Raw genomic sequence first — 13,204 nt, 5'->3', positions numbered from 1 at the left:
CGCACGTTTATAAATGTGGAGGGAAAAACCGGAGGACCCGGAGGAAAAAAAAAAACGTGACCACGGGGATAGCACGCAAACTCCAAATATACAGCAGGCATCACAGGGTCGGGATCGAACCCACGACCTCCTGTATACCAGGCGAAGTAGTTATGTGCCATGGTGACGAGTTTGATTGCCGCTCGCAGCCAACATAGGCGATGAATGTCTTAACCGGTCCCTGGGCCTCCCCTAGGTCGACTTGTAATCCCGTTACAATGGCACCGTGGTTAGCACACTGCACTATAAACCCGGTGACCTGAGTTTGATTTCCAGTCATGGATAATATGAGTGACGGGCCTCCGCTAGGTTCACTCAGCCCTGAAAGAGTACCTGGTGCGATGTGTAAACATCAGCACTGGGGAGACGAAGGGGGCCAGATGTGCTCCTAGCCACACCACCATCTCATTGTGCTGTGCCCGCCTTCATAGATACTAACTAATAGCACTTGTCCCAACAGTATGTCAAGGCTATATGGGGAACCTATGTCTTTGGAGGTAGTGGGTAGGCATGTAAAATATTGATCGGTTCTTTGGTTAAAAATGTATGGTTACGCTCATTGGTAATTTACGACGGATGTAAATCAGTTATTTATGACGAACTCACAATGTATACAAATGTTGCTTTATCGCTAAGTGAAACGGATGAGATAGCAAAACGGGCGAGAACACGAATGAGGCAATAACATCTCGAGAAACTGCACGGACAAGACGGAACAAACTAATCAAGTATCAAATCGACGCACGGTCGCGAGTTTGTGAGAATTCACCAAATGTGGGCGAATTATTTCGTATCTTGTGCGACGGTGAGGCAGAGGCAAAAAAACCCCCCTCTATTATGGAGGCAGAGAGGCAGTTTGCTCGACTCGCAACATTTATACGCGCCCGCTTTCTCCGCATAGTGCATAATTATATTGGACCAAGCATAGCACCTAAGCGGTGGGAGGCACTTACGCTTCAATCACCAGAAGGTCTTGCATCAGTTCAAGCACATACAAGAAGAGCGTACACTATTTTGCATGTATGTATTACGATCTTGTAGAAAGTTGCAGCGACCGCAAAAAAAAAACATTAGTTCAGAGACAAGATAACGACGCGCCTGCTCGCTTCTGCCGCGACGGATTTAAACTCGTCCCTGGAAAATCAGAGCGTCACCAGAATTGCAACAAAGATGCGTTATCCCAGCAAACCGTCGTCCAGGTTGAGTCAATCATATCCAACTCGAGTATGAAAATTGAAATGTTGCTCTCACCTTGTTAACGTCAAGACTACCAAACGACTTCCAATATGAACGCCAAATCTTAATTTAAACTTGTAACTCGCACCACCGCTCGTCGCCGCCGCAGCGTCCGCTCGCTCTCAAAGAGAGAGAGGGAAAAGAGAAAGGATGACTCAGAGGCTCAAGGAGGAGGAACCACAAACGAGCGAGAAAGGCCGCAGCAGCAGCCACGGGTTGAACCGGTGCCAAATTCTACCCACTCGGGAAATTAATGCAGATTCTGTTAAACCCAGGCATGCGGCACCACTGCTGCTGCTGCTGCTGCAATCTCTGCATGATCACATTTTCTCCGCGAAGCCCCTTTACCTTTCTCAGTTTCAATGTTCTTTTTAATTCAGTCGAGAACATCGCCAGCAGGTGCCTTGTTCTCTCTCCTCCTCGATCTCTCTCTCTCTCTCCCCGCTCGCCTTCTCTCTCTCTGTACGGTACCTGGTGCCGGCGACAGCGCCGTCGTTCTTCCCGAGCGGCTCGTCGAGCTCCACGCCGCACCACTCGCCCTTGGCAAAGTCCGTTTCTCCGACGAAGCGCACCACGCCCGCCTTGGTGCCGCCCACCTGCAACAGCCCCGGGCAGGGAGACGCGGCGGGGTTGATGGAGACGCGGCGGGGTTGATGGAGACGCGGCGGGCGATGCGACGTGCCAAGTGGTGGCGGTCGTTCTTCACTAGGAATCGGAGGAATTCGTCACGGTTGGAATGTTATAAAAATGCTGCTGTCGGCGTGGGTTGTTGAGAAATATCCCTTTGGGTGTACCTCGCTTAACATAATCCTTCCAGACTGAGATATTCCCTCTGGACTGACAGATTGTCTCTATGGATTGAGATTTCCCATTGATTGACCGATTCTGAAGGTCGGTTAACAGAATCCCTCTACACTGAGAGAATCTCTACGGATTGAGACATCCCCTCTCCCAGCCTCTCTCTGCTCAGGATCACGAATCGTGCGGATTCCGGCACGATTTTATTTCACGGCGAGGATTAAAATTGAAGCGTGTGCGACTCGCGTAGCTGTGACAACGGCAGCGGTGAAATCCAAGCCGGTGGCTCGGCCTACGGCTTCAACTGCCGCCCACCATCAGCGGTGACTTTTGAACCAGCGGTCATCCAGATTAATGAGATTCGCGGTGCCGAAAAACTAAATAATAAATAACCGCCAGTTTTACAAGCAGAATACAATTGTTTAACGGCAATTAGTTCCCGATAGAATATTAAGTTGGCAATGTTTTTGTTTTTGCCATATAAATGTTTATTTTGTTGTTGTTGTTTAGCCACTGCTCTCGCAGCCCCTGTCTCTCGAATTTGACGGCCAAAGTGACAGCATCGGAGCGACAGCACTGCATAAAAAAGCTTCCGTATCCGATGTTTGTTGTTGAGGAAACATCAGGCACTGGATGTGGCCGGCCTCTGTTAGTGTTCTCCTGCAGCCTCCTATCTCATCTCACTCTACTACCCTCCACACACTCTCCTACCTCTCCCCTCTCATCTCACTCCACTCCCCTCCATGCACTCTCCTGCCTCTCCACTCTCATCTCACTCTACTGCCCTCTGCTGCTCACAAACCACATGAACAAAAATTAAAAACAAACAGCCGATGGATGAAATTAAACGTCAAAAATGATTGTGCACTTACCTTTATCATATTCGGACGGTAACAAAAAAAAACCCCACCACCACTGAAACTCACCGCAGCCACCGCCGCCGCTAACCAGAGAGACGCGTGAACCCGCGCGGGCCCTGGGCGGTGGCCGAGGCCTCGAAGGCGGCACCGCTCTAAGTGTCCGTCTCTCGCGACCGCTCGCTCGGATGTGCGCTGCGGACCGCGCCCCGCGGGCGGTTTTTATAAACGCGGCCGGAACTCGCGGGCGGGGAGAGCCCTGCAGCGGAGCGGCGTGCAAACATTATGCAGCATCATCGGAGCTGCGCCGGAGGGGGCGGCGGCGGCGTCAGGCACATGCAGACGGCGCGCTACCGGCCGCGGCGTTGCATTACCGATGGGAACGAGGCCAAAAGAGACGCTCGGTGCGAACTCTCCCGGTCCGGCCGTCTACGGGCGGGGAGTGGACGCCGGCAAATGCGTCCGCTGGTTGAGCGCGAGATGGGATCGAATTCCCCGGGGTGCGCGGGATGCAATGCGGACGAAAGCACGAAGACCCGGGAATAACCTCCGCTTGCAACGCGGCCGCCTCGCGCTTCCCGACGGAGCGGCCCGCCTCGCCTCGTTTTGTTTGTGTGTATTTTTGGTAAGTGATTTGTTTGCCTTTCCTATCGGGTTTTTAAATTGTTTGTTGTTGTTGTTGTAGGATTAGGACCCCCGTTTCCCGACTGAATATCCGTGCCAAAGAAACAGCTTTATAGCTCATCGGATTCTTCCAGCATGAATAAATATTCTGATGCCGATTCAATCGCAGTCAACCGGAGATTGCGCAATTCACTCTTGCGAGCGATGAGCGTGATCCACCAACCCTTTCGCATGAAGCGCTAAATCAGAGGCGTGCACTGCCACCGACCGGCTAATTGGATGGCAATTTATTTATTCGCTCACTCAGAAAAGCCCTCAAGATTAATTTTCAAGAGGAATTTTCGCTTGTGCCGTTTGGCGACCACATTTGTGTTTGAGTTTGCATGTTGGAGGGAAGTACAGTACCTGGGGAAACCCCACACATACTAAGGGAATACCGTTCCAAACATAATCTGGCCGGATAGGTCGGTCACCTACTTGCTGTACTGCCATCAGATTAGGATTGTCACACTATGGTGACTTATCCTCATGACGTCACATCACGTCGTCACAATTGTAACATATGTGCATGAATATGTGCATGTAACCACTGACCCATACCTTCTTATCTCCAGGTCTCTCTCTTATCTCAGCTCGGTACAGCTTGCCTCTTCTCTACAGCTCCCCTGTATCTATCTCCTGTTAATTTGCTTTCATCTGGATAATCCGTATCTCTCTTCTCTGCAAATATCTTATCTCGAATTCTTGTCGAGCTGTCATCTGTCACCAACCTGTATCTCTTTGCAAGCCGTATCTCTCGGCAGGTCAAGGTTTTAGCAGACCACTCCTCCAAGGGCCTCCCGTGGGCCAGGCGTGGCCCACCTGCCCGCCAGTTGAAGAACCCTCACGTAAGCGATCCGCCATTGTGCGACGCACGCTTTGCCCCTAAAGCTGACCGACAGGGGAGCACCGTGGCTCCGGCAGAGACGACATTCTGGGTCTACAGCACGGACGGTCACGACGGTGGACAGACAACCACAGACAGGGGTAGAGAGGGACACACGTAGAGACAGCGGGAGACAGAGACTGAGAGACAGACGGGGCCAGACAGAGACAGAGAAACAGGTCAGGGCGGGATAGAGACAGGCGGACAGAGACGGACGGAGAGACGGCAACGGACAGAGGCCGACAGAGACAGACTGGGCCCGGGGGCGGCACAAGGAGTGCGCTCACCAGCACGCGGTCTCCCATCTTGAGGTCGCGCTCCGCCCTCTTGGCGGAGCCGCTCTCCGACAGGTTCCCCACCGATTGGCTGCCGGTGCGCGCCAGGTTGGAAGGTCCCGACGCTACGGCCGCGGCGACGGCGGCGGCTGCTGTGGTGGCGACGGCGGCTGCGGCGACGTTGGAGGAGGAGGAGAGGAGGCCGGCGTCGCGCGAGGAGAGGGCGGAGCAGGAGGAACGCGGCGTGGTGAGCGGCGTCGTGGAGCTGGAGCGAGCCGCTCCTACGCCTCCCGCAAAAACACGAAAGAAAACACAAACGACAAAACCACGCGGCGGTGATCACGCTTGGAAACCCACAACGGCCTTCGATGTAATTTTTTCGGCTGCAAGCGGTGGCTCGTAGCTCCGGGTTGAGGAGGCTGGTAAATCCGACTCGGGATGTCCGGTCGTGGGTGACGTGTACAGCTTAGTTGAGACATTTAGATGCCGTATAAATCCAAATTGTGCCCCCCAAGAGATTCAATGCAACTCCATGATCGGGGGTCAACATTCGATTTCAAGAGCCTGATTGTTTTTGTCTCGTAATTACCGCCTCAGTTTAACACATCGGCTTTCGTGACCAATATTATCCATGAGAGGATTTTGGGCGAGATCGCGTAAATATGAATGCGTCGTTAAACCCGCCGCCATCCGACACAGCCAATTAGTAAGGTTTGTCACGTAAACAAAACATGCCAATTCGTTACTAGTACAGCACATTGATGTGTTGGAGGGTAAACCCACAACATTTACAATTCCAGTACTATTGTGGGTTTACTCTCCAACACACCGGTGTACTGAACTAGTAGCTAATCGGGACGTTTTGTTTACGTGAAAAAAAACCTTCCTAATTGGCTGTGGTGGGTGGTGGCGGGTTTAACGGCACATTTATATTTCCGCGATCTAACACAAAAACCTCTATTATGAATTTACCGCCTCGTTTGCATATTGCTTTTTCCCACCCCTCCCCCAGTTAGCTTGTCACATAACCACGTCGCTCGAGCTCACCTCCGCCCGCCGACGCCTGCCCGTGCAGCGGCGTCGCTGCGGGAGACGCGCAGCGCCCATCGACCGCTGACCCCGGTGCCAGCGGGCGGCGCGACAACTTGGAGGGCCGCGTGAAGATGCCGCGCCCGGCCTCGCACATGAAGTACCGCACGCCGGAGACGGCGCCGTCGTTCTTGCCCGTGGCCTCGTCCAGGACAATGCCGGCCCACTGGCCCGGCGCGAATTGCGTCTCGCCCAGGTACTGGATGTGGCCGGGCTTGCTGCCGTTCACCCAAACGCGCTCGCCGATGATGAAGTCGTCGATAAATTCATCCCGCTCCTCCGAGTCTGCCGTGGGGGTCGCGGGGTCGCGGCGACGGGAACACGGGTCAGAGACGAAATAAGGAAATTATGTAAAAATAATAATAAGGGTTTTCCCTTTTTTTCTGGCAACAAAACTGAAACCTTTTTACGAGGATTCATGTCTGCATTAACCACAATACCTGCAGTCAAAATGCAAACAAAAAAATACTATGATAATATATGCATTGTCCTTGACACTGATTGGTCCACACCAAGGGACGGCTTTCTTTTGACCGCACGCCCGAATTATGCCACATGCAATCTGTTAAGTACATGCAAGATGTTAAGTACATGCAGGATGTTAAGGTCATACAGGATGTTAAGTACATGCAGGATGTTAAGTACATGCAATATGTTAAGTACATGCAGGATGTTAAGGTCATGCAGGATGTTAAGTACATGCAGGATGTTAAGGTCATGCAGGATGTTAAATACATGCAGGATGTTAAGGTCATGCAGGATGTTAAGTACATGCAGGATGTTAAGTACATGCAGGATGTTAAGTACATGCAGGATGTTAAGTACATACAGGATGTTAAGTACATACAGGATGTTAAGTACATGCAGGATGTTAAGTACATGCAGGATGTTAAGTACATGCAGGATGTTAAGTACATACAGGATGTTAAGTACATGTAGGATGTTAAGGTCATGCAGGATGTTAAGTACATGCAGGATGTTAAGTACATGCAGGATGTTAAGGTCATGCAGGATGTTAAGTATATGCAGGATGTTAAGTACATGCAGGATGTTAAGTACATGCAGGATGTTAAGGTCATGCAGGATGTTAAGTATATGCAGGATGTTAAGTACATGCAGGATGTTAAGGTCATGCAGGATGTTAAGTACATGCAAGATGTTAAGTACATGCAGGATGTTAAGTACATGCAGGATGTTAAGTACATGCAGGATGTTAAGTACATGCAGGATGTTGAGTACATGCAGGATGTTAAGTACATGCAGGATGTTAAGTACATGCAGGATGTTAAGTACATGCAGGATGTTAAGTATATGCAGGATGTTAAGTACATGCAGGATGTTAAGTACATGCAGGATGTTAAGTACATGCAGGATGTTAAGTACATGCAGGATGTTAAGTACATAGACAAAGCACACGATGGTCTAGTAACCGTGCTATCACCGTCACGCCACGGGACGATGCACGTTTTGAATTTGACATTCTTGTCGAGCAGTGTAACATCCCGCCCCTCCGCCGCCCCAGTATTAGAAAACGACCCTCTATGGAAGTTGACGCCATAGAACTGCTTCTGAGGTCCCTTCAATCGCCTCTTATCCGCGCTAAGGGTGGCACTGCTCCTTCTCATTCACAGGCCCCGCTACAGAAGCGCATGCCGCGTGAATCCAAACGGGCACGTTTGTAACCCTAGCAGCTGGAAATATGTCAGGTTAGGTGACAAGCTAACTTAAAAACTCAGGTTTGTTTTGCACACGATTATCACCGAATTACAATGCTATACGAATAAAACACAGAAAACACTTTTCAAACAATGCAATTACTATTGCAAATATTCAATGAGTGAATATTTGCTCACGAAGTAAATGCTTGTGGGATGAGCCACGTTACCTCCGTCGTCAGTGGGTGCTAGGGTCGAGAAAGAAACATTTTGGCTCCGTTACATCACCCGTCACCACCACACTGGCGTCAGCGCAGCTACGTCCTGACGCCACGTAACGGCCAAAAAAACGAAGGGCACTCAAAAACCCTTTAATAAGTTCCCTCTACAGAGGGAGGCCAGCCGAGTTCAACTGCCAATTATTTTTTTTGTTCCAATTTGGCTTAATTCTACAAAAGTGCCTAATCGAAGCTCTCCTGTAAATGGCCTCATTAAAAATAATATTAATAACGATTGACAGCCCCCTTTGTCAATCCAGTGGTGGATGAAGGCCTCCCAGTGACCGGGCAGGGCGTTGCTTGACCATACTTCACCACGCGGGTCAGTGGTGGTCATTGCGCAATGGCTCCGGCAGACGCAGCTGCCACGTGCGAGCCGCTCCGGCGCGAGGCTGGAGCGGCGACGCAATTCGCGTCGCGCTTTTAGAGCCCTCATGCGCCCCCCCACCTCCTCCTCCTCCTCCTCCTCGCCAACCAACAGACGCCTCCCCAACGAGCCACCAACCAAACCGCCGGCTTCTATGGAAATCGTTTCGCTCTCACGGCGCCGCCAGAATCGGCGACATGGCATCGCTACGTGCTGGCGATATTTCATTGATCGCCGCACTCAATTTAAGGGGCTCGAGCACAAAGGTGGTACCATCCATGTCATGGTCACCCGCGCGCATGTGCATGCGTGCTCATAGCAGCAGCAGCAGCAGCAGCGATTTTTGGTACTCAGATTAATTATTGCGTTTTTTTATTTGTGTGGTTAAGGAAAAAGTTACATTGAAGTGCAGCTGCATTGCCACTGCTGGACTGGAATAATTTTCTGCCGCTTGTCTGGCCGATTTGGAGCTCCGTTCCCTCTCCCGTGCCTTTCCAACTTCACGTGGAAAACGTGAATATTCGAGAAGATTGCTCAAGCCCTCAACTCCAACCCTCATCCACAGACTGGCCACTCAGTAAACGTGCAATGTTGGCCGAACGTTGCCTCAACGTTGGCCCAACAGTTACACGTTTGCCGGGCAGCTCCTCCCTCCTGTGGAAAACGATTCAATCGTGCGTCTGTCAACGCAATCGCCACGTGACCTCGGCCGTCTTTGCTGTACACTGCGTTCGCTAAAGAAGGCTCGCATGCCACGCCTAATTTCATGGACGGCAGCTCGCAAATTCAGACTTGCTCAATATTATCGATTTGAAAGCGAACAAAAAAAACCCCACACGATTGCTCATGGTGAAAAGCACGCCACCGACAGGCAGAAGAAAAACAACAACAACAGCGTGAGCTGGTTGTTTATAAATCTGCCCGCTTGGCGCTATCGTTAGAGCAGCCGAACGACAACCAAAGCGGGGATCGATTCAGCCCGTCCCAGCTCGGTCACCAATAACTGCACAAAACCCTTCACGTAAAATTGGGATTGGCAGATAAATTGGTTGAAATTCCAGCTTTTAAGATTGCTAAAAGTATCAGTTTGACTGTTACGTGACGTATATTCCTCTTAGTAGCAGCAGGAGTGGGAAAGTGCTGCCCCCCTACTGTCGACAGGAGGTGACCTGAAGTGACCTCAGTAGCAGTTCTGCGGCATCTACACACAGGGTTCCAAACGGTTTAATTGTCCCATGACTTGAGGCTGACAGCATGGTGTGGATAACATTGAGTGGCCTTTCCACTCAACCTTGCGCATCCTGGGAATCAACCAACCAACCAACCAGTCGATAACCAACACCACCAACAACAACCGCAATAGCGTGATGGACGATTCTCCGCCACAAATAGCTGTGCCCACTCACCCACCAATCCAACCATCTCCCACGTGTTCACCCCAACCCCAACCCCCTGCCTCGCCCGCAGTCAGTGCCCACCGGCCTTGCTGGGTTTGGCGCGAGTCGAGTCGGTGTGCGTGGGGCTCGACGTGCCCGGGACGTGCCCCGCCGCCGGCGGTTTGGCAGAGGTGCCGCTCATCGTCGTCGTTGGCGACGCCGGCGTTGCAGCTGCGGCACAGACGGCGGTGGCAGCAGCAGGGGCCGTGGCTGCAGCAGCTGCGCGGGAGCGAGAGAAATGGACGTTGAACGTCATCGATCGTTAGGCCCGAGCCTGCTGCCGGTGTCTTGTAGGAAGATGCGATAATAATGGTGGTTCTGGTGGATAACATGGGACCCCCCCCCCTCCCCCCACCAGAGGAACGTGGACTTTACACGACAAGTGTAGGGTCATCGAAGGCGATGAGCAGTAGTGCATGCTCATTTGAGGGGTAGAGGCACTTACTTGACTGAATTCGTTTTTCTTTAGTTGTAATAGCACTCTCTATGAAAGTGAGAAGACCTTTATTACATCGAACAGTCAGGGAGGAAAGTGAAAATGCTTCTACTGTATATGATTTGAATAGACCACTATGTAAGTGAATGGGCCTTCATTAAGGTAACCGGACACATATTTGAAGGAAATAGTGATTGGCGAAGCAAATCAAATAGAGTGCTTTATTTTCTTTTGGTAGTGTCCTTGGTGATAAATGTTCAATAACGACCACAACCAGAATAACGGATGCTCAACAGCAACAATCATAATGATAACAAGCAGTGGCAGTCACCGCTACAACTGAATAATCATTTAAATATTTTGGCGAAATCCTTAATACACCGACTGATAAATGCAACCTCCCTAGAATTCATTAAACGGTCAGTAAACATGACCCAGATTGGCCCCGAGAGGCGGTGGTGCTCTATTTATTATTCAGAGCTGTCTTCACCGTGGCGTAGGAAACATTTAAATCATACACATTTGTAAATCACAAATACATATAAATATATATTTTTTATGCCAAGCATGTCAATGCTTGAGATTTTAAATGTTTTTTTTGGGGGGGAGGGGTCCAAATCCAGACAGATTTTCGCGAAGGGTATCAACAAATATAAAAAAACGCAAGTAAAATCTAGAGCCATCGGGCGGTTTCAACGGCAGATTAAACCGCACAGTGCGATGGAAAGCTCGCGACGCGCCGACCGCAGCGAGCAGCTTGGAGAGGTCGCGTTTGGGCCCCCCGGATTCCCCGGGCTGCTGGACATGCTGATCCCATCGGGATTATGAGCCCGAGGATTAATCCTGTCGAGGCAGGATCACAGCGCCGGACTGAGCGGGCTGGTGCACGCACCGCCGTGCCGGTCCCCCTAATGCCATGGTGTAGATTTGGCCACGGGTCGTGCCTTCGCAGCGTGGAATTTGCGAAGCCAAATTGGCGAACCCTGGCCTAGATTCCCGGCGGAACCAATTTTAAAAGACGACCCAGTTTTCTGCCATTTTTTAAAATCTTTTTTTGAGATGAAAGAGGCAGAGGCTTCGAGGGCTTTGTCAAGAGATAGATTTTGCAAGAAAGTTTTTGTCGTCTTTATCCCAAATATTATTGGAATTGTGCCATCGTCATCGTGTCCTGAGACAAAGAATCAATTCAGAAATTGCACAGAGCAGTGCTCCTTTGTGCTGGAGAATGCTCCACAGAATCAGATATCACAGAACTACTTCTGAGATCCCTTTCAGTGAAGTGACCTCGTATCGACACAGGAGTGGCAGCACTTTCCTACATGAAAGACGGCAGAGTACTGTTGTAGTATGACACTCAAACTGATATTTTCGATTCTTCGAGATCAAATGTAGCCAAACCAAGTGTAAAACTAAATTTTATAAGACATGTGTGTGCAGTCAGTTACAAAAACACGATAGGAGCAGTGCAAAGTACAAGAAAGGTAAACAATTCACCCAAACACAAACAAATACAACAACCAAACCATCCCCAATTATAGATTTGAAGCTTTCGTGACTGCAAGGATCCGTACTCTTTGGTTCTATTCGGTAAAGTCACGTAGGTAAAAAATAAAACAACAAAAAACACGACGTTTCGGCCACAACAAGGCCGCTTGTGTTGTGGCCGAAACGTCGTGTTTTTTGTTGTTTTATTTTTTACCTACGTGACTTTACCGAATAGAACCAAAGAGTACAAACCATCCCCATCCTACCAGACAAAGCCCACTGAGGTGTTAACTTTTTTTCAAAAGCGACCTGGCCACCACAAATGATAGCTCAACAAAGTGGCCCATCATTTGAACTTTTATAGCGGCAAAATAATCTAAATAATCAGACAGCCCAGTTGTGGTATACACATTAAGAGATAGTACAGTAGTTGTTGTTGTTGTTGGCTCACATGGCCAGAGGGTTGAACTCTCTGACCCCATCACCACCCTGCCTCACCACCCCGGCTCACCCCACCAACCACGATCTGCGTGCGGTGACTTCAATTCCGCCTCGAGGGGCAGAATGAGTCAGTGCGGCACTCTGTCCCTGTGGCCATAAACGGCGCTGTTTGATGGCTTTGCGATTGATTCCAATCAAATGATGTGGCCGCTCCGGAATAATCATGAATGTGGGGGCCCCGTTTTTCACCCCACAATTCCCTAGCCACCGCTACAGTCTAGATTTATTTAGAACTGCCCCTTTTGTATTTAGATCGTTGTCCTTCCCCCCGCACCTCCGATTCGCACGGTTCTGGCTATGTTACGGTGCGAAAGAAGTTCAACATACATAGAGCGATGAACAATGTACATCCCTTTTGTAAATCCACTGCTGGATGAAGGCCTCCCCACGCCGTGTGGATTGTGGGGGGGGGGAGAGGTGGGGGTTATTTGACCGTACTTCACCGTGCTGGCCAGTGCACATTGGTGAAAAAGGCGGGGGAGCATGTAAGTGCAGCACAGCGAGTGATGTTGCTGCACTGGCCCCCGCTGTTCACGGCGTGGCATAGCCCCGGCGTCACCGATAACAACCTGGATTGGGCGGTGGTTGCCCATCCAAGCTCTATCCAGACTCGACCCTGCTCAGCTTCTGAGATCCGACGGGATCGAGCGGATTACGAATGATTTGGTCACGGGGCGCTGAATGTTGGTGGAGTTTACAAAATCCCGGACCCGGGCCGTCGAGGCAGCTGTCGTGTGCAGGATCCACCAACCCTTGCTCCCAAAGCGATGGATTGCAAGCGAGCATCAGCACACCCAGAAAACTCAAATGAAGTGGATGAAATGGAGAGTGACCTCAAGAGCATTTGTTGTGTGCCTTGTCTATACCGAATTCTTCTTTAACCGTATATATGGTTTACAAACACTTCCTGAGTAATGATCTCAAATTCCCCTTTGTTCTGGCACCTCGAGGTATACTGCATGGGAGGCACGGTATAATTAATTATTAATGATGATGAAACAACCTTGGTAGAGAGTATGCAAGCGTCCACAAAGATGGGTCACACAATCCCACTTACTGCACTGCCATCTCCTGGACACCGTAAAAGCCCGGCGGATCTTTGAGAGATCCACAAACGTCTAATGAATCCACCGACTCCTGCCTCTAAGCAACTGAACGCCAGGCGTGCGGTCGATCACGATCAATAACGATCGACAGCAACCG

General features: G+C 50.4%; 1 protein-coding gene across 4 annotated transcripts in view; it reads right to left on the bottom strand.

The window, feature by feature from the left end:
- LOC116939200 (CAP-Gly domain-containing linker protein 2-like) overlaps window positions 1-13,204 on the bottom strand; it is a 59,540-nt gene that overhangs the window by 24,470 nt on the left and 21,866 nt on the right. For 3 of the 4 annotated variants that reach the window (XM_032947328.2, XM_032947327.2, XM_032947330.2), the window contains exons 3-7: window positions 9,622-9,798; window positions 7,729-7,746; window positions 5,802-6,128; window positions 4,767-5,035; window positions 1,747-1,871 (exon numbers count right to left, since the gene is read on the bottom strand). In XM_032947328.2, coding sequence (XP_032803219.2) covers window positions 1,747-1,871; window positions 4,767-5,035; window positions 5,802-6,128; window positions 7,729-7,746; window positions 9,622-9,798 — 916 coding nt within the window. The remainder of the gene's footprint in view (window positions 1-1,746; window positions 1,872-4,766; window positions 5,036-5,801; window positions 6,129-7,728; window positions 7,747-9,621; window positions 9,799-13,204) is intronic. The other variant, XM_032947329.2, reaches the window with a different exon arrangement.

The sequence above is a fragment of the Petromyzon marinus genome, chromosome 5 (assembly GCF_048934315.1).
Source record: "Petromyzon marinus isolate PM22_M1 ecotype Great Lakes invasive population chromosome 5, UKy_Petmar_22M1.pri1.0, whole genome shotgun sequence".
Taxonomy (NCBI): domain Eukaryota; kingdom Metazoa; phylum Chordata; class Hyperoartia; order Petromyzontiformes; family Petromyzontidae; genus Petromyzon; species Petromyzon marinus.
Note: the sequence above shows the minus strand (reverse complement) of the source record. Positions and strands in the feature narration are given on the sequence as shown.